The 18,723-nt window shown below is 49.7% G+C and overlaps 1 protein-coding gene across 1 annotated transcript in view; it reads right to left on the reverse strand.

Annotated features, from left to right (window-relative positions):
• Positions 1–14,251: 14,251 nt before the first annotated feature.
• The window catches only part of CLASP1 (cytoplasmic linker associated protein 1), a 181,232-nt gene continuing 176,760 nt past the window's right edge, over positions 14,252–18,723 (reverse strand). The window contains exons 38-39 of the mRNA XM_056348183.1: positions 16,360–16,476; positions 14,252–14,579 (exon numbers count right to left, since the gene is read on the reverse strand). Of these exons, the coding sequence (XP_056204158.1) occupies positions 14,493–14,579; positions 16,360–16,476 (204 nt within the window). The 3' untranslated portion in view covers positions 14,252–14,492. The remainder of the gene's footprint in view (positions 14,580–16,359; positions 16,477–18,723) is intronic.

The raw sequence follows: 18,723 nt of genomic DNA on the forward strand, positions 1-18,723 counted from the left end.
GGGGAATCTGCTGCCACGCTGCATGCTGAGAGCCAAGCGACTCACAGGGATTTTGCTTTTCTAAACATATAGCTGTGAAGTTTCCATCCCTTCACTGCAGTGAGCCTAACTGCGCTCAGAGGACTGCCTGGAGAGCCAAAGCACGCTCCCCTGGTTGCAGAGCTATCAAGGACTGAGCTGAGATGCCTTCCAGGGATCCCTTTCCAGTGGTCCTGCTTGCTCTGAGTGTTGGCTTACTCCTGGGCAGGGGAAAGATTTTAAGCCTCTGACTCAGAAGGAAAAGGGCTGTCCTGTGCCCGCCTCCCACTAGCATGGATTTGTCCCAGAGGAAACCCTGGATCCATCACCTATTGCTGAAGACCCAGAATTAGCCAGCAGTAGGACCCAGGCTCCTCCCAGCAGCAGGGGGGGAAGGATACCACCTCCTGGCTCTCAGGCCCTGGCTGATGGGAACAGCTTTGACTCTCCAGCAGAGTGAAGAAGCTCACTGGAAAGGAAAACCTCCAGGGACTTCTCAAGCTGCATTCAACCTTCAGAGACAGATCCCACCATGGTCCTTTAGTGGAGACCATCTGCAGACAGGTATAAATCAGGGAGCTGCAACAAGAAGTGGTGGGAACTAATGAACCACAGCAAAAGTCTTGCAAACATCCCTAAATGTGAAACCAATATTCACCCAGGCCACATGGTGATGGCCAGGGAGGCATGTCAGTACAAGTTGGCAGGAGCATCTACCAAAATCCCAGGAGGAGATGTTCTTCCTGCAGCTAAAGCTGGGAGCAGAGTCTGACAGCCTGAGCTTTTCACAGCAGCAGCCCCAGTACCCACCCGAGTGGAGAGGTGCTCCCAGAGTGAAGAGGACCCATTGCAGCAGATGCTGAAGATGTTGGAAGGAGTTTTGGGGAATGTAAAAATCTCAGCAGCGGTGGAGCCCAGCATTGCCCTGGGTCCAGCCATGACTGAACAGCCTGCTTTGTGCACAATGTCCCAGGCAAGGACACCCTGAAGCTTCAGACAACCATTCACTGCAGCTCCTGCCACCCTGGCTGTGGGGTGGTGCTTCCCCCCAAGCCCGCAGGAGCAGACAGATGCTCGCTGGCTGTGGGAAATCAGCTGGACATGCAAGGGAAGCAGGGACACAGCTTTTGCAGTTTGTATTTCAATGGGAACACGCAGCTGAGAGGCTAAACTGTGTGTGAAGGGGAGAACCAGGTATCCTCGCAGTTATACACTAGGAAGACCATGTCCTCCAAGCAGGGCAGCCTGTCATTCACACGTAGCGTTTTGGGGAGAGGTTGCTCCATGTTGTTCACATTCCGTAATAAATGAGAATATTTTTTTCACTTATTAACACAAATAAAATGATTCCAGAGAAAGGAGGAATTGCTGCTTTCAGAAGAGGTTTAGGGTGCAAAGGGCAAGTGCTTGCAGGGCTGGGGGTTTCAGGGCACGTGTTGCTGTTGCCTCGCAGAGGAGCTGCTCCGCACCAGGAAGCTGAGGGAACAACAGCTCAGGTGAGCACAGATAAAGAATCTGGGTTTGTGGGTCTTCTGTGCTGCAACAAGATGCCTGGCCCAGCTGGTTAGAGGGCACCAAGCACTGTGCTGAAGAGCCCAGGTGCCTGGTTTGAGGTTTTCATGGGGATGTTGGAGGCAGGGCTGGGGAATTAGATGCTTAATCGGTTTGTTGGGTTTTTTACTGGGGCTGAGTAAAGGCTGACTAGGGACATACAAAGAGGCACCAGGAGCCTTTTATGGTCACAGGAACACCCATGAGCATGCTGAGAGGGCACAGCTGTGAGGCAGAGGGTGGCCAAACCTTCAGCCCCGGCTCTGAGGCACCTGTGAGGGCTCAGCTAAGGACAGCGCAGGCTGAGCCTGATGGGAGCCAAGCTGCACTGGGCTGGTGCTGCTTCTCCAGCGTCAACGGGATGTGAAAGCCACTGGGCATTTCTGCTTACCTGGGTTAACTCTGCAAAGCAAATAACTACCTCCATTTATTTCTCATCGTTGGCAAGAAGAGCTGGCCTGTTGCAAGACGGGGACTAAATTGCTGCCACTGTCACTCTGGGTAGGTGCTCCCTGTCTTCCCGGGGCAAGAGGAGCTGGGGTATAGATAAGAGCATCCTATTTAACAGTCTCCAGCACAGCATCCTTAGCTCAGGCCAGTGCTGCAAGGCAACGCTGAAGCTGGCCAGGAGGCTGAATTTTCACTCCTAAAAATAAAATAAAATAAAATAAAATGAAAAGTCAAGATTCTGAGGTAAAAGGTTAGTTTGGTGTCTGAAACAAGACATGTTCCCTGGAAGCTAATCCATGGCACAACAAGCACTAAGGGCAGCTGCAAGGTGGGGTGCCAGAGGATGTGGGGCTGCAGATGCCACCAGCGTGCCCTGGCTTGGCACAGCCTATCCAGAGCCTCAGCAGAGCCATCACCCTGGGAGCCCTGAGCATCACATTCCTTCAGCTGGGAAGACCAACCTCCCTCCCAGCAGCTACTCCAAATGCATGGCACGGAGCCAAGCTGTCAGGGAAGCCAGCAGGATCCCATTAGCAGTTTTATCAAACAATGTTTTTTGGCAGAACATTTCCATTTTGGTGAGTCAGCAGCCTTGGAAAGTGCCTGTTGACAGCAGTGAAGCTCGAGGCGTGTGTATGGGGAAAGGCCCCTGGGACACACACCTGGCCTGGCTGCGTGGACACTGCTTAGGAAGAGCCATGCCAACAAACCACCCCACTTCTTGTCCAGTTCCCCTCCAGTCTATTCCTTCCCCGTCAACAGAAGAGGTCATCAAAGCTGAGTTTTCAGGTTAAGTAGACCACCATGCATTGGGTCAACACAATAGAAGGATTCACCCACTGGCTCATTCACTCTTTAAGAGTTACTTTCCCCTTTGCGTGCTTGGTCAAATCATCGGTTTGTCAAAATTAGGTCTGGAAATAAGTCTATTTCATTAGTCTGACTGTTAAGTATTCCTCATATAAATTTTTCTTGCCAAGTTCAAGATTTCTTGCCCCATCTGCAGAGAAGAGATTATCACCCCTCTCTGCATTCACCTCTTGCATATTTGAGGGCTGCTTTCATGTCTCCCTGGGTCACTTCTGTCACCCATTATCCAACGCAGGTTGAGCTTGCTGGGAGTCATCACATCCTTGCTGATCTCTGGCCTCCCTCCAACCTGCCCACATCTTCCCTGTGCCAGTGCAAAGCCAGCCGTTCTTCGCAGCCCTTCTCTGCAAATCCCTAGTGCCTTCTCCCGGCAGGTCCTCACGCCCTTCACAGGATTTACAACCCAGATGTTACTCGGTGGAAATGGAGTTGTCAGCGCTGTTGGAGGGGTGCAGGAGAAGGGCAGGAGGTGTGGGCATGGTGGGAGCCAGCAGATAGGAGATTTGCCGGGAGCCCAGAAATGCTGCCAGCCCCCACTCCCTGCTCCCTCTCCAGCCGCTGGGCGGGGAGTTTGTACACAGGGAGCAAAGCCGGGTTTTCAACATCAGTTTGCAGCACGTGGACTGGGGTTTCACCTGTCCCAAAACAGGGGATGGCTCTGATGCTGCCCTGGAGGGACAAGGCAGGGAGTAAACTAGGACGGGGACTTGCAGCACAGACAGGGTCATGGAGCACCTGCCAGAGGAGGGCTTTGTTTCTCTCCCCTCTTCCTTTCCACCCCCCACCCCCCCCCTCCTTTTTTTTTTTATATATATTTTTAATCAGGCTAAGTTACAGGAGGACTGACAGACTGCGAGTCTTGCTGGGTGGAACTCAGCTGCTGCCTCCCTCTCCCAGCAGTGTCTACGGGGCTGCAGACCATTGTGGCTGCAGGTAACTCCTTGCAGGAAAAAGCAGGAAAAAACTGGCAGGGAGTGGAAACAAGTGGCAAGCAGATTAGAAATCCAGCTCCTATTTATAGACCAGCAGTCAAGAAACTGCCCCTGTGACAGGGCCATCCATTTAACCCTTCCAGCCCCGAGCACCCACCCACCCAGAGGTGCTGAGCCAGCCCCTGCCTGTGCTGTGAGGGAGCATTTTAGCACAGGGGAAGCAGGAGAGACCCCACGCTGGGGCACCCACAGAGGGGGCAGCAGGCAGATCCGGGCACAATGGACCTTACAGGGGCTATTCGTCAGCAAGGATGGGGTTACGGTATAAGGTTGGGTTACCAGGACGAGGAAGAGAATATCCCAGTGCCCTGCTGCACAGCAGTAAGAGTGAACCAAAGATATTTCCTCTAATGGGAAGGTAATGAACAGGTTTTAGGGGCAACTCCAATGTTTCCAGCCTCTTTTGTGACCCCTGAGCTTTGGCACAGCTGAAGGTAATGGGAGCCGTCACTTTGAGGGCCACTGTGTAGCTGTTGCCCACGAGTGGCTGCTGATGCTCACAGAGGGCTGCTCCATTCCACATGTGTGGACTGTGGCCCCTACCCTCCGCTGCTCCCCACCACGGTCACCCCAGAGCTCATCGGCAAGAGGACAGCCAGACATAATCACCAGCTCCCGGCCAAATTCATGGGGATTTGTTAAATCTATGAGTGTTTCCAGGAAGAGGTCATGCAAACACCAAAAACAGTAGAGTTCACATTGCAAGTGCCCTGTACATCCGATGGCTGGGACCAGGAGACGGGCAAAGTGTATGGTGGGTCCTGGCAAGGGCAGTCAGCACATCCCCAGGTCCAGGAGCACACTTGTGTCATACTCTTGAGGCTCCCCTTTGACTGCTACTCTATCTGCTGTCACTTACGGGTGCCTTTATGCCATACGCAGTCATTAAATACAGAAATTGGGTATTGCCAGTTTTCTCAGTCTCCTGTTTTCCCAGGTCTGGATTTCACCACAAATGATGTCAAGCAGAGATACATCTGGGGAGGGTGAGCTTCATTATGAAAAAACCTACCCTCGATGTTAGCCCTTGGGGTATGCTAAACAGAATAAAAGAGGTGCTTAGCTCTGCCACACTGTCAGACTTCAGTATAACCCAGTTTTATCTGCAGGAGAAGAGAAAGGGCTGCAACATTGGACGTAAGAAAGAAATTTTTTTTATGGTGAGAGTGAGGAGACACTGGAACAGGTTTCCCAGAGGAGCTGTGGATGTCCCATCCCTGGAAGTGTTCAAGGCCAGGCTGGATGGGGCTTCGAGCAACCTGGTCTAGTGGAAGATGTCACTGCCCATGGCAGGGAGGGATGGGCTAGACAATCTGTAGGTGCCCCTTCCAGCCCAAATCATTCTGTGATTCTGTAAAAAAAAAAGATGCCATAGCTGCTTAGTTGAGAGTTGGGGTTTGGTACCTGTCCAGCAACCACTGCCTGTGATGGAGATCACCGAGAGAGGTGTGTGGACACACACCGGCTGTCCCACATCACTAGCAACGCAGCTCCTGCACCAGCACCAGCACGCAGAGAGGGGAGCATGTTTTCACTCCATTTCATCTCCTCTAGCTCCAAAGTCTGAGTGGCTCCTCAAGGCCAGCTGGTCCAGGATCACCCCTGCTCCCTGCACAGGGACAGCGGCACAAATGTGAGGCTGGGTCCGGGGAGGTGTCATGGCGATTCTCCATCATTTAAGAACCGATCTTCCCCCCTCAGCTATAGGCCTCAACCATTTGCTGCCTCTGCCACAGAGAGAGTTTCCAGCTGTTCTAGCACTTGTGTCAATAGCTATTTTTACAAGATTGCTTTTCTTTACTTCTTAATTGACCTAAATCCTTTCCCTTAGCTTTCTTGTTAAAGGTGGATTTAAAGAGAAGCAGTTCATTATCTCAGCCATTTTTGAGTCATTATGAATTTCATCCCTCTCCTTATTAATTACTCATTACCCCTCAGCTCTGGAGGACTGCTTTGTCCCCAGTGCGTTTGCGAGCAGCTTCCCCGGCACCCTGTAATCCCCCCAGCCCCGCGTTAGCTCCGTCTGGTTTGTGCCGCCTTTGCTTTCCCCTCTGCTGCCCACTCAGCTGCTCCCCGTCTCCTCTGTTCCCAAACAGCTCTTGGCTCTCCATCACACCTGAGCGGCTGCTGGCCGCGGAGCCCTCTGGCCCCAGGTCCCTCAGCAGGCTGAAGCCCCACGAGCACTGTCCCCATGCACCCTGCCTACCCCAAGGGACAAGCGCCCATTCCCGCTGGCCCCAGCGCCGGGCAGCAAGGAGAGTTGCTGGCTCCTGGTTAATGAGCTGGCACTCGTGTTTGGATATAACTAGTCCTTTTTTGGAAAGCAATGGCTTTGCTTGGCCTGTTTTGGTGCCTGCCAAGTTATGACAAAGCAGGATGGAGAGCGGAGTGATGTTGCGTAAGGGCCTGGGGTTTAACAGGCTGGTATTTCCCGAGCCTTTGGCTGCAGTCAGATCACCAGGGAGAACCTGAAGCAAGTAAGGATCTCGTGTGCTACAGCTGCAGCGGTCCGGGGGAGCACAGCGGCTGCAACGGTGTAATGGTCCTCCCACCCACGCATGAGCGCTGCCCTGGCAGGGGGAGCCGTGCACAGTGCAGGCATTCAGATACTGACCCTGCTACTGCAACAACCTCCTCCAGCCCATTTCACAGGCACATATTAGCTATAACCCCATGGTACCCATTAATGGATCCATGCCTGGGGGTCACAACAAGGATGGTCTTTCTCTGGACCTAAACTAGCAAGAGACACCCTCTACCCCAGCCTGATGTTGGCTGACTTCCATGACTGTGTCGCCCCAGCAGCTTCCCAAAACTCTTGCAGGACTTTTTTCCTCATCACAGCAGGGGATGGAGATTTATCTTCTGTACTCTCCTCCCTGAGGTCAGTATTACATGAATTTCTGCACTGAACCTTCTCCCAGCAGGCTCCTGCTCACCGGGGAGGGCCCTTTCCATACTTCAAGGATGTGTATGAAAAGGCAAAGCAGGAAAAATAATTGGGCTGGTAAAGGGAAGAGAGGGGGGTGTGATATTTGCTCGGGGAGGGTAAACGAGGGTTGCACAAGCAAGCAATTTGGGTTGCACAATCAGAAGCAGTAGAATTATTTAACTTAACAAGTTACCACTGATCAGCTGAGCTGCACTTTCTCAGGGGTTTTAAGCCAAAACATCTTATTCTTTAACTGAGGCAAATTAAGATAAGGCACCTGGTCCAGGAGTGCAACTCTGCTGACATGCACTGAGCCGGTCCTCAGCATATCCCTCAGTGGGAGGGAAGGGGTCACAAAATAATTTGAGGGGGTATGCAAAGAGCTGGGTTGCAAAGAAATCAGCAGCAGTTCAGACCCTCCAGAACAGAGAAATTAATTGAGAATGGGCTGCAAGCGCTTAGAGCAAGCCTTCACGCTTGCCAGGAATCTGCTAACTACCTTTAATTGCTGGCAGCAACTCTGGTTGTCCACCATAGGGAAGAGCCCAGCAAAACCATCGAGGCCAGCAATTACAGCCATTCCTCATTCTCCATCTGCGAAGCAATCATGTGGCTTAGGACAACAGGGGACTTCATGACAAAGGAGCCACAAGGGACAGATACTTTGAGGTGGTTCAATAAACAAACAACCCCTTGTCAATACGATGCAGTCTCAGCCTTAAAGGACATGCCAAAATCCATAGAATCATAGAATCATTTAGGCTGGAAAAGACTTTTAAGATCATCAAGTCCAACCGTCAACATAGCACTGCCAAGTCCACCACTATACCATGTCCCGAAGCACCACATCTACACATCTTTTGAAAACCTCCAGGTACGGTGACTCAGCCACCTCCCTGGGCAGCCTGTTCCAATACTTGACACCCTTTCAGTGAAGAAAATTTTCCTAATCTCTGGCCTAAACCTCTCCCGGCACAACTTGAAGCTGTTTCCTCTTGTCCTGTTGCTTGTTACTTGGGAGAAGAGACCGACCCCCACCTGCCTACAACCCCCTTTCAGGCAGCTGTAGAGAGCAATAAGGTCCCCCCTGAGCCTCCTCTTCTCCAGGCTCATCCTTGTAGCCCTCCAGAGGTGCCTGCCCCTTCTTCCAAAGGCGGTGAGCTCCATGTCTCCCTGAGTCCCAGCCACAGCTCTGCTCCGCCAGGCCGCTCTGCCCCCCGGCTGGCTCGTCTCTTGGCACATGGGGCTGGCCGGCTCCTGCACCTTTAGAACTGCCTTCCTGACCAATGTCCAGCCTTCCCGGAGCCCTCAGCCCCCCAGGGCTGCCTCCCAGGGGATCTGTCAGCCAGGCCCCTGAACAGGCCAAAGTCAGCCCTCTGGAAGCCCACACAGCGGTTCTGATGACCCCCCTCCTCGCTTCTCCAAGAATCAAAACCTCTCTCATTCCGTGATCACCGTGTCCAAGGCAGCCTCCAGCCATCACATCACCCACAAGTCCTTCAGCATGGATGGAGCCAGGAGGCTGAGTGAGAGGATTATTTTCTTCTGTTCCTGTATTTCATTTGAAGTAAACACCCCAAGATGCTCCTGTTGAATTTTTCACTTGCTGCAGCTGCATCCCACAGAACTGTTGCCTGCTGCCATGCTGCTCCTGCAGCAGAGAAGGGTGGCCTGTGCTGGCATCCCCAAATGCATGAATCTCAGCACCAAGGCCTGCATCCCTGTATTTTCCAAGGAGATCAACAGAAGGTCAGACCTGGGCAGGAGGAACGAGCCATTGCTGGGAGAAGACAACTTCTCCAAGAGGAGCTCTGTGCATCTGGCAATGGCTGGTGACGAGCCAGAAGCTGCAGCTCCATCTTGGCCTTCTTCCTTAAAACCTGAGCAACAGTGCAAGGGTTCGGTAGAACCCAGCTGCAGGGTATGGAGAGGTGCTCTCTTGGAGATGGAGCAGGTGAACACCCAGCCTCTTCAAGCCCAACCCTTGCTGCCTGGTGCTCCAGAAGGAAAGGAGACCTCCAGCCACGCCAGCAGCTCTCTGCATTGGTCTTGCACAAACTTCCAGAACAACCTATTTCTGTGTCTGTGGGATGTCCTTCTCCTCAGCCCCCACAAAGTTTTGCAAGGACTGACCATTTTAAGCACGTCAGTGAAACCCAGCTCCCTAGATCAGGTTGTCCAATACCGCATGTGCAATGCCTCAGACTTCAGAGCTTTTCTCAGTCCCTGAGGGCTGTAAGGCTAATTTAGGCCAGCATCTGGAGTTTGACAAGGCACAGATGAGATAATGCTCTATTCGTTCTCTCTTCCCTTTCTTATAACCACAGGTACCCAGCACTGCTAGAGAAAAAAACACATGGGAAGTGCTCTGGGAAGAAGCCAGGGTCACTGGGCAAGGGTGGACCTGCCCTCGTACTGCTTTGACACACGGCAGTCAAAAAAGACCCTGCCACCACAGGGGTGAGATGGTCCATCTGCAGCAGGGAGGGCAATCACTGCTCTTCACTCCCAGCTGGGCCCCTGACCCTCAATGCAGAGGGGTCCCTGGGCTGGCACGGGCAGCGCTGGGTGGCAGCCAGGAGCGCCAAGACAAAGGAGGCACCAGCGAGAGGTTCTGATGCTGTGAATGGTCTGCAGCTAAAAAAACTACCCCTTGTCTGAAACTTCCCAAACAACTTTGCAAACTTGTTCTGGCTCAGTAACTAGCTGGAGAGTAAAAAGGACAGATAAAATAATCTTGCAGGAGAAGAGAGGAAAGTCAGCTTAACTAGCAGTGCCTTATCCAGCATGGCCAGAACCGCTGTGTCCTGAATGCTGGTGCTCACACGCCGTGACACTCTCCACGTACTCTGTCTAGGAATATTCATGCCAATAGCTTCCCATAGGAAGCTCTCCTGACTCCCTTGCACCCACCACAAGGTATGTGAGGGCCTTTTACCTTGATGCTAAAGGAACAGCATCAAGGTAACAGTCATACCTTAGGGGATCCATTTCCCTACTGTAGAGCACAGCTTCACTGCAGGTTTTTAAGTTGTGATGAGCTATTACTCCCCCAGGATAACACACAAGCACTTGAGTGCTCAGGCTCCCTCACCACTTCAAATTCGATTTCTTTTGCCTTTTGGTACACAGAGACCCGTGCAGTTCCCAGCACCTCTTTCACCTGCCCAAACACTTCACCCAAATTTCTGCTGCCACGTATTCTAAAACCTCTGCAGTTCTCTTAACAAGCCTCCTAACACAGGCATCTTTTGTAGCCCTCACTCCGTGGCTTTGCATGAGACCATCAGCTTTCAAAACAGCATATGGCTCTCCAGTTTGCAACATCACAAGAATCCCCAAAAATCACGACTTCCCAAAAGCTTTTAAAAGCCAACAACCAAAGACCATCACCCCAAAAGACCAGCTGCCTGCTGGACCCGCACAGACTGGCACCTGTAGGAAACAGGGAGCCCACCACACACCCTCCAATTAATACATGAAAACACAGCAGCCAGGGCAGGAATAAGAGCAAATCCTTTACAAGCAAAGGCTGCTGAAGCAAGGACTGTGTTAGGTATGGAACCTACTTTAATATTTCTCCCCCCAAAAGAAACCAAACTTCCACTTATTCTAGGGCAAACTCAAAAGGTTTTATTTTTTTTTTTTTAGCAAATTCTATCACATAAATGTTAACAAAAAACATCTGTACAATTGCCATGATACACTCAAAAGTGAAACAAATAAGATATAAATACAGATATGGATGTAACATGACAAAAGCGGAAAAAATAGAAAAAAAAATACATGCGCATGAACACGGTGCCAACACAAGTAATCATGGCTGGCATTTTTCAGAGCGATTTTTACTTCCCATTTAAAACATTGTTAGCAACGTCCTGCAGTATACTACAAAGGTCTATTTTTCTGTCCCTTAATATGTAATATTATGCTTGATAAATAAAGGGGTGGGGAGAAAAGGTTTTGATGACAAAGATGCGAGTTACATTACTTATACAGGTTATTGGTAAGCTAGTAATAAGCAATAAAAAAAGACAGTCTCATATTGTATTGTAATCCAGGCAAGCACACATAGTGTACCTTAAGAAAGCCACATGCCTCGATATTTCTGCACTACATGAGAACTACAGTACGTAGACCTGTGGGGCGGATGGATCCAGTATTTGCCCATGCCCACGGAGCACTGGTGCAGCCAACGGCAGAAAAAACATCCATAATCTGAGATTTCGGCAACCTTGCAGCCAGGAGCCGCTGTCTGCTGAGAGTTTTCTCCCATTCAGACTTCTAAAGCATGGTGGGCAAAGAAAATACACTTTTTTTTTTCTTTTTCTTTTTTTAAAGGTAGGAAAAATTGAAGCCCTGCATAACGGGCAGCAAGAAAGAAACAAAAAAAAAAGGCAGCTGCAGTAGGTGGCTACTGCCAGGAGAATGTGAACACAAGCTTCACCGGCATGGTGAGGCACTGCCAGCATGCAGATCTTTCTCTGCAAGCATGCGTGGACACTGTGATTTGTAGCCAGAGAGACCTTTATGCTTCCTGAAAGAAAAAAGTGAATGATTGTACAGCTTGTTGAAGTCAGAACACTGGAGATCAGAGAGGTGACATTCAGAGCTAGCCCTTTGAGTACTTCAAAGGAAAAAAAAATTAAAAAACTGGGTCATGTTCAACATACTAAACAACCTTACTATGTACATTATACGCAATGATTTATAAATACCTAAGCAGAATGCTTTCTACTGTATACAGGTATAACACTTCTAGAGTACTCAAAGGATGAACAGTCCTCGACTGACTCACATAATGAAATTAAGTAGCACATTAATGAGCATCTGTTGACAAACAGAACTGAATCTGATTCAGAAAGTAAGGCCTGGTTCTACCATTTGCAGCCCCAAGTGTGCCAATAGCATCGGAAAACACAGGCTTGCTGCTGGAGCCACGGCAGGTCCACATGTCTTCCCAAGGCTGAGCTGTTAACTCCTACTGTAGCGTCAGCGCGCGCGCCAGGGTCAGTTCAGGGACGTTACAGTGCGTTCACTCTCAGTGCATACTAACAGCATTTTATAAAATATATAAAATCATTTGAGAAGGAATTCAATTCCTGGAGATCTGCTACAGTGTGCCATTCGGAAAAAAAAAAAAAAAATCCCCAAAACCAAAACAAACAGCAAACTGTGATGGACCAAGCTCCATCACAGCTGGGAGGGACTAATCACCATCTGGTCAGCTATGCTGACCTTCTCAACCCCAGAACTGAAACACAAGATGCTGAACTGAGATGGGGAGAAAGAGAGGCATAAATACTAAGCAGTTAAGAGTACAAATTATATATATAAAAAAAAAGCCACCAACAAAAACCCAAACCCACTACTAAAAATTAAAACAAGACAGCTAACTGCTGCCAACAAGTCGGCTGCGTATTTCCTCAAAAGGGAAAATAAATGTGTTAAACTAAAATAATTTGAATCATTCAAAAATTAAAAAAGAATATCCTAACAAGCATACTGAAAGATGTTGAAGAGAAATGGTCCACAGGAACAGAGACACCAGCCATGCAGCAGCCAATCCTCCCTCCAGTGAGGATGGCTTTTCTGAGCCTGTGGAAAGACCCCGGGGAAATCCCACCCACCAGGATCGCATGGTTTCTCATGCCATGGCATTACTCATTGGAAAAGATGAAGGAACTAGCCCTGCAGCCAGCAAAAGCCTGGACACATCCTGATGAACTCAGGAGCAGGGCACCCCCTCTGCTCTCATGTGAGCAGGGAAAGGGACCAACAAGCTTTGCAACCCAATCCTGCACAGTCCCCACCAGCCCCAATCCCTCCTGAGCTAGGGAATGGCATGGGAGCTGGCACCAAGCATCACCTCCCAGCACAGCTGCTCGGGGCTGGGGCAGAGAGACACAGGAGTGAACTGGTGGAAAGGGAAGACAACAGGGCTTCACCCTCCCCATGGTGCTCTCCTGCTGCACTAATGGTAACACTCATGTTCTTGGTATGCTACCAGGGTGTCCCTTCAGCTCCCCAAAGGGGAAAAGGACAGAGCTGGAGAGAGACCGAGGCACCGAGAGCAGCCAGAGAGCACACATCCATCACCACCGCTAAGCTCTAAGCTGCAGGGTCCACCATACTCTTGTATCACTGGCACTGGGAGCAAAACCCCAGCTGTGATCCACTGCAGGTTCGGGGTGGACATGCCCACCAGCTAGGATCCAACCCGGGGCCAAACACAGCTCTAGCATCCTCCTGCTTCCCCCCCCTACAGGCAGAGGCAGGGGAAGCTCACCCTTTGCAAACAGAATGGTCGCCCTGTGGGAGAAGGTGCTGTGGGGTGTTTGACTGCAGCTGGTTTGGCTCTGACTTGGTCTGTGTCATCAGGCCACCAAAGGATTTGCCCTGCTGCACCCTCACCCAGAGTACCCTGCTGAGAGCGGAGCCCAGCAAGGGCCTTCCGCACCCCTCCGAAACGCAGGGCACCACGCAGGGCTGCGGTGAGGCTGGCCAGGAAGGAGGAGGTTTCTAAAGGCAGGTAACAGCACTGCAGGCTCTTCAGGCACAGGAGGAGCTGTGGCAGGCAACCAGCACTGTCCCAGCTGGCTCAGCAGGTGCTTCCATGGGGTCTTTCTGTTCTCTTTCAGACACCGTTTCTGCCCTCTGGGATGAAAATTTTACCCAAAGCCCAAAGGAGTTCTGGGGACAAAGCCACCAGTGGGCCAGGTCAGAGCAGCAGATCAGCTACAGACTTCTCAAGAAAAATGCAGCTAGCCTTTCAAGGCAGCACTGAGACACAGCCCTGCCAGCTGCCACTGCCCACCTGTGGACACACTCAGCGGCCACTCCAGCACCCACCCAGTGTCCCATTCGCAGGCATCAATCCCAGAATTGGGTCCCAGGTTCCCTTTAGGGAGTAACAAGTAACCTGGAGAGTCTCGAGTATATGAAAGAACTGAATGTGTTAGGAGGGGAGAAATATTTACACGGTCAATGAAAGGAGCAAAAGCCCAGCTGGATGGAGAGCAGTTACAGAGAAGTCAGCCCATCGGAGGTCTGTCAGAAGAACTATGTACAAAACCTCAGATGTTTAAGAAGAAACTACTTTTTCATTACTCACTTTGATACCTCTCAGTATTAAAGCATCCGAGGCTGGAATCACAGCCACATCCACAAAGACCTCCCCACAGAGAGCCCTGCACGTTAGACAAGCTGCAACAGGGAGTACAAACAGGACCACAGGACTTGTAATAAGAAGAGAACCTAGCCAGCATGGCTGCAGCTGCAGGGAGAGAGCAGGTAACTAGCACACAGAAACCAAAACCGGGTATGAACTAAAGAAAAACGATTTGTTTGACCTTTACATGTGTCCGGGTTCTTGGACTCAGTTTTAGAACACTAACCTAAACATATTTCTGAGATTTCAGCAGGCTATACGAATATGTTTAAGTATGGCTTTCTGTTGTTCACTTTTAATGAAGACTGCAACACAGACCTTGTTTCCTTTACATTCAATACCAGTAAGATTCTACATAAAAGCTTTTAAGGGACTAAAATACTGATTGCAATAAATATCTGCATGGCCTCCTTGAGCTGATGGAGCGTGCCAGTGAAGAGTAGCAGAAAGGTCTCTGAGAGGCACCGTTGATTGCTTCTAAGTCTACACATATGTCCACATATCTCCATTAACTGTGCGTTGAAACATCTGAAGAGGAACTGCTGTTGCTGTTCGTGGTCTGGGCCCTCTTTATGTACAAGTTTAGTAGCTTCATCTGAAAGGAACAAACAAACATCAGAACAAGATGCTGGGAAAAACAGGCAGACAAAAGTCATCTGCAAATCTTAAAACTTGCATTCTGTGGTGAACTTAAGTTTTGAGCGAGCTGATGCTGGGCTCTCTGGAGGAAAAGCAGAAGCAAAGCTCAGCGTATGTCGGAATGGACAGATGCAGGAGGGTATGCCTAGTTCCACTGAAGTTACAGACAGATTTAAGTGATTTAGGAAAACCTCTTGTATTTCACTTCAGCAGCCATCAGTTCACAGATCTCAGTCCTGCAGCCTGCTCTGGGCAAGCAAGATTCCCACAGAGGTCAGTAGGGCTGCAGGCACACCGGCAGTCCAAGAGCCACAGTCCCTCCTAGGAAACAGCCTGAACTCTCCATGCTTTACAAAACATTCATTTTCAATGACACTTAAATATCTTCACTAACTTGGTACGTCTAGTGAAAATGCAGCTATTAGACTGCATACGCTTCCTTTACATGGGTTTGGGGTTTTTTTTGCCTTACCACCTTAGCTCCAGATCCTGCAATGACTCATGCACACATTTAACTTTAAACATGCAGGCAGTCTGCGTAAACCCAGAATTACTCACATGTTTATAGTTAGCTATGTGGTACAGTAAGTCCGTGGCACCTAGGATACTGGCATAATAAAGTTTCTGCAACTTTTTATAGGGGGATTTCCTAACTGCCCAAATATAATGAGGTAAACCTCAGCACCCATAGCTGTCTCTTTCCAGAGCAATTTGAAGGCACAAGTAATTTGTTAAAGGACAAGGCAACCCAATTCAGAAACAAAATCCAACTTCACTCTCAGGTTGTTTTGGCCTACACCACACTTCCTACCCAGGAAAGAAATTACTGCCTCAAAACAACAGAACAAAGCCTTCTGAACTAAGTAACTATTCACATGCAGAGATCTATTTCAGAAACAAAAATGCAGAATTCATCGTAAAATTGCCTAGAAATCTTGGGTACGATGACCTCAGGAGAAGAAATTTTGTGACAATTGCCTAGGCAGCTCTGAAAAGCAATCAATCAAACAAACACTGCCTGCTTCAAGACAAACTGCCAGCTCTTGTCTGAAGGACAGAGCTGAATTAAGGACTTGGCTTCCCTTGTAGTATCAGGTCAGAATTTGAGTTTTGCTGCTAACCTGACTCCAGGGCACAAAGACCTTTGAAGGGTCACTTGTGCTTGCTGGTGTCCCAGAAGGAAAGTGACACACCTGCCGTGCTATTAAAAGTGAAGGTTTACCTGCATTTCTATCACAACCTGCTGCTGAGAGAACCCGCTCTCCCACACATGCCAGCCATGCATTCCCACCACTCTTTGCACCAGATTGCCTGTGCAGTCGCAGAGAGGACTGAAAACTAATTAATTTGTATCGCAGATCTGGTTTTCAGCCAGAGCATCTAGCTGATCCAACTGCCTGCACGGTCACCTTCCTGGATGCAATGCTGAAGGGGCAAGGTAAACATGGCTGTAGCAGGAAGGACCCAGGCAGAGGCAGCTCGCAGTTACACAGGATCAAATACATCAGGAAACCAATCTCTGAACCCCATCAAAATTTTCTTAGTGGGATTTCAAATGCTCATACCGCTGAGCAAGTGCTGTGCTGTCCTACTGGTGTTTGGCAGGGTGAGATAGGATTTAACAGTGTACAGAGAACTTGACACAGAACTACCGTGAAGCCACTGGTCTTGCTGCTAGTAGTGCAAACCGTTCAGCTGGCTATTATCAAAACCCCAGAGACACATCACTCTTGTACCTTGCTTCCCGTGAGCTGTGCAAGATGAGGTTTCAGTTCTTCTCCAATTACTGAATAAATTGCCACTAGGCAAAATACACTAGCTTTACGGACACTGCTCTCTGTATTATCATAACCCTAGGAAACAAGAAAAAAAGGTCAGAAGTCAAACAGCACTTGGCAACATCTTTCTAGAGCAATATACTAGAAAGCTGATGAACATTTTACAAATTTGGCTGACCTGACAGATCAACCGAAAGGCCCTGCTTGACGCAACAGTTTGCAGCCTGAATACTCAGAGCGAGAGAATACTATTCACCCACCTACATCCTCTTTGTTCCTTATATTATTGGTTATTAATATCACGTTACAAGTTATTTAATAACTTGTTTATAGCATTAAGCAAGAACACATAGTTTCTCAACACGAGCTTAGGACTCTTATCAAATATACACACTCCTGTGTCCAGTTCAGATGGCCATATGCTCTCCTGGATGGTCAGGACTTCTTGGAGAGGAGTCCTCGTGCTCCCAGCTTGCCTTCAGAAAAGTCTTAAACATGGCGCTACACACCGAACTGCCTCTGTAACCTGGAGCTTCTTGATTATTTATCAGGTAGGAAATACCACAGAAAAGAAAGTGTTGAAAGATCCCTGTAGGTGTGCTGGATCTCTGGCAGCTTCAGGGGAGCTCGAGCTAGCCACCAGGTCACTCAGCAACTGGTGACATCAGTCCTGTACTCAGGCAGTGATTCATCACTAAGCAGCCATCTCATGAGGAATGCAGACATCACTTCAGCCTGCTGGATCCTGGCTCCTCCGGATGCAGGGTGACCTCTGCCGGGAAAGCTGGGAGCAGGGATGCAGTTGCGGAGACAAAGTACAGTCTAAAATGACAGTCTGAATCCTAAAGAGTACTGATCTTGAAAAGCAGACCTAGGTGAGCTCTGAGAAACACCAAGCTATTTGAGGAGTGAGGTGGAAAAAAGGCTGAGCCCAGGCCCACAGCAGGGGAACACCCACCCACAGAGACACAACCCACTGCTGGGAGGACAGCTGGGACACAGGGGTGTCTCTGCGGGTCCCAGCCCAAAGGACCCTGAACTCATCAGACGCCTCTGCTTGACCTCAGGTTTCCCTATGGGCTTGGCATTTCGCTCGTGTGCATCCCAAATCGCTCCTGTGGGGGCAGGCAGGTCCATGCGGTGCAGAGGGCTGTGTCCTGGCAGGCACTGGGCTGGTGCCTTGTACACACCAGTGGGACCATCACCCCACCTCTCCCTCTGCCAACTTGCTTGCAAGGCAGCAGCTGCTTCTTCTCCAGGCATTTAATAACAGAGCCCAACAGTCAGAGCACTTGATCAGGAGAGGGTATGGGCTCAAAGTTCCCTTCGGCCTGAGAGTACTGAGATGCAGAGCATGGGAGAGTGTCTCACGGCCCAGCTTTATCCCCCCAGCTCCATGGGAGCCAGGGCTCCACACCGGGACCAGAGCAAGCACCGTGACTCTCCCCAGCCAAAACCCTGTTTTTGCATGGAGATCCTCATCTGTCCACGGGGATCCTGCCCCTGGCTGTCAAGCTGCACGCTTGTGCTCACGCTGCTCTTGCCCAACGCTCCTCGCCTCCTCTTCACCACTCTGCCAGTGCCCTCGGCACGGTAAACAAGCACACGGGTGACTCCCTCTGCACACATTCCTTCAGCCAGAAGGATCCCCAAATACATCCCAAACGTGAGGAGTAGATTCTTGTGATCACTATGAGTTTCTAAGGTGAAGAAATATCACTGGCAAACTAGGCTCTGAAACAAGATCCATTTTAAGACACGGAAGCAACTAATAAAACAAGTATAACTGCGTTTTTAAAGGCATGCTGCTTCCAAACTCTTCCAGTGCATTGAAGCTCCACTGTTCAGATTGTTGTCTCCAACAATCATGGCTAAAAGCTTTTTACAAGTTGGGATCAATACAGAATTGTCCGATTCCCAGAAGCTGATTTAAGAAAAGAATTTCCAGAGCTGACACTACAAAGCTGGGATGAACGCTAGGATGCACAAGGGAAATTTCTGACTTTGCTCTTGTGCAACTTTTAATGCTCACAATGAGGAGGCTTCTTTATCCCAGTTCTCCACCGAAGTCTTACCCACCCAAACATGTCCTCCCTTTCACATTGACTGATTTGTTCCTGTCACAATCTCTCCCCAGTGAACACACACATGTTCCTCCTCCTTCATTGCTGCTATTTCCCCTCGTTTCCTTCTTGCTTGCAGCCTCATCCCAGCCGCTGGCACTACCAGCTGCTTGTGCAGAGAAACAGAAGACAACACTGCTACAGCCAGTGCTGAAAGCTAAATTCACAATGCAAGAGCAAGCCTTAGCACTGGGAAAAA

Source organism: Falco biarmicus, chromosome 8 (genome assembly GCF_023638135.1).
Source record: "Falco biarmicus isolate bFalBia1 chromosome 8, bFalBia1.pri, whole genome shotgun sequence".
Taxonomy (NCBI): Eukaryota; Metazoa; Chordata; class Aves; order Falconiformes; family Falconidae; genus Falco; species Falco biarmicus.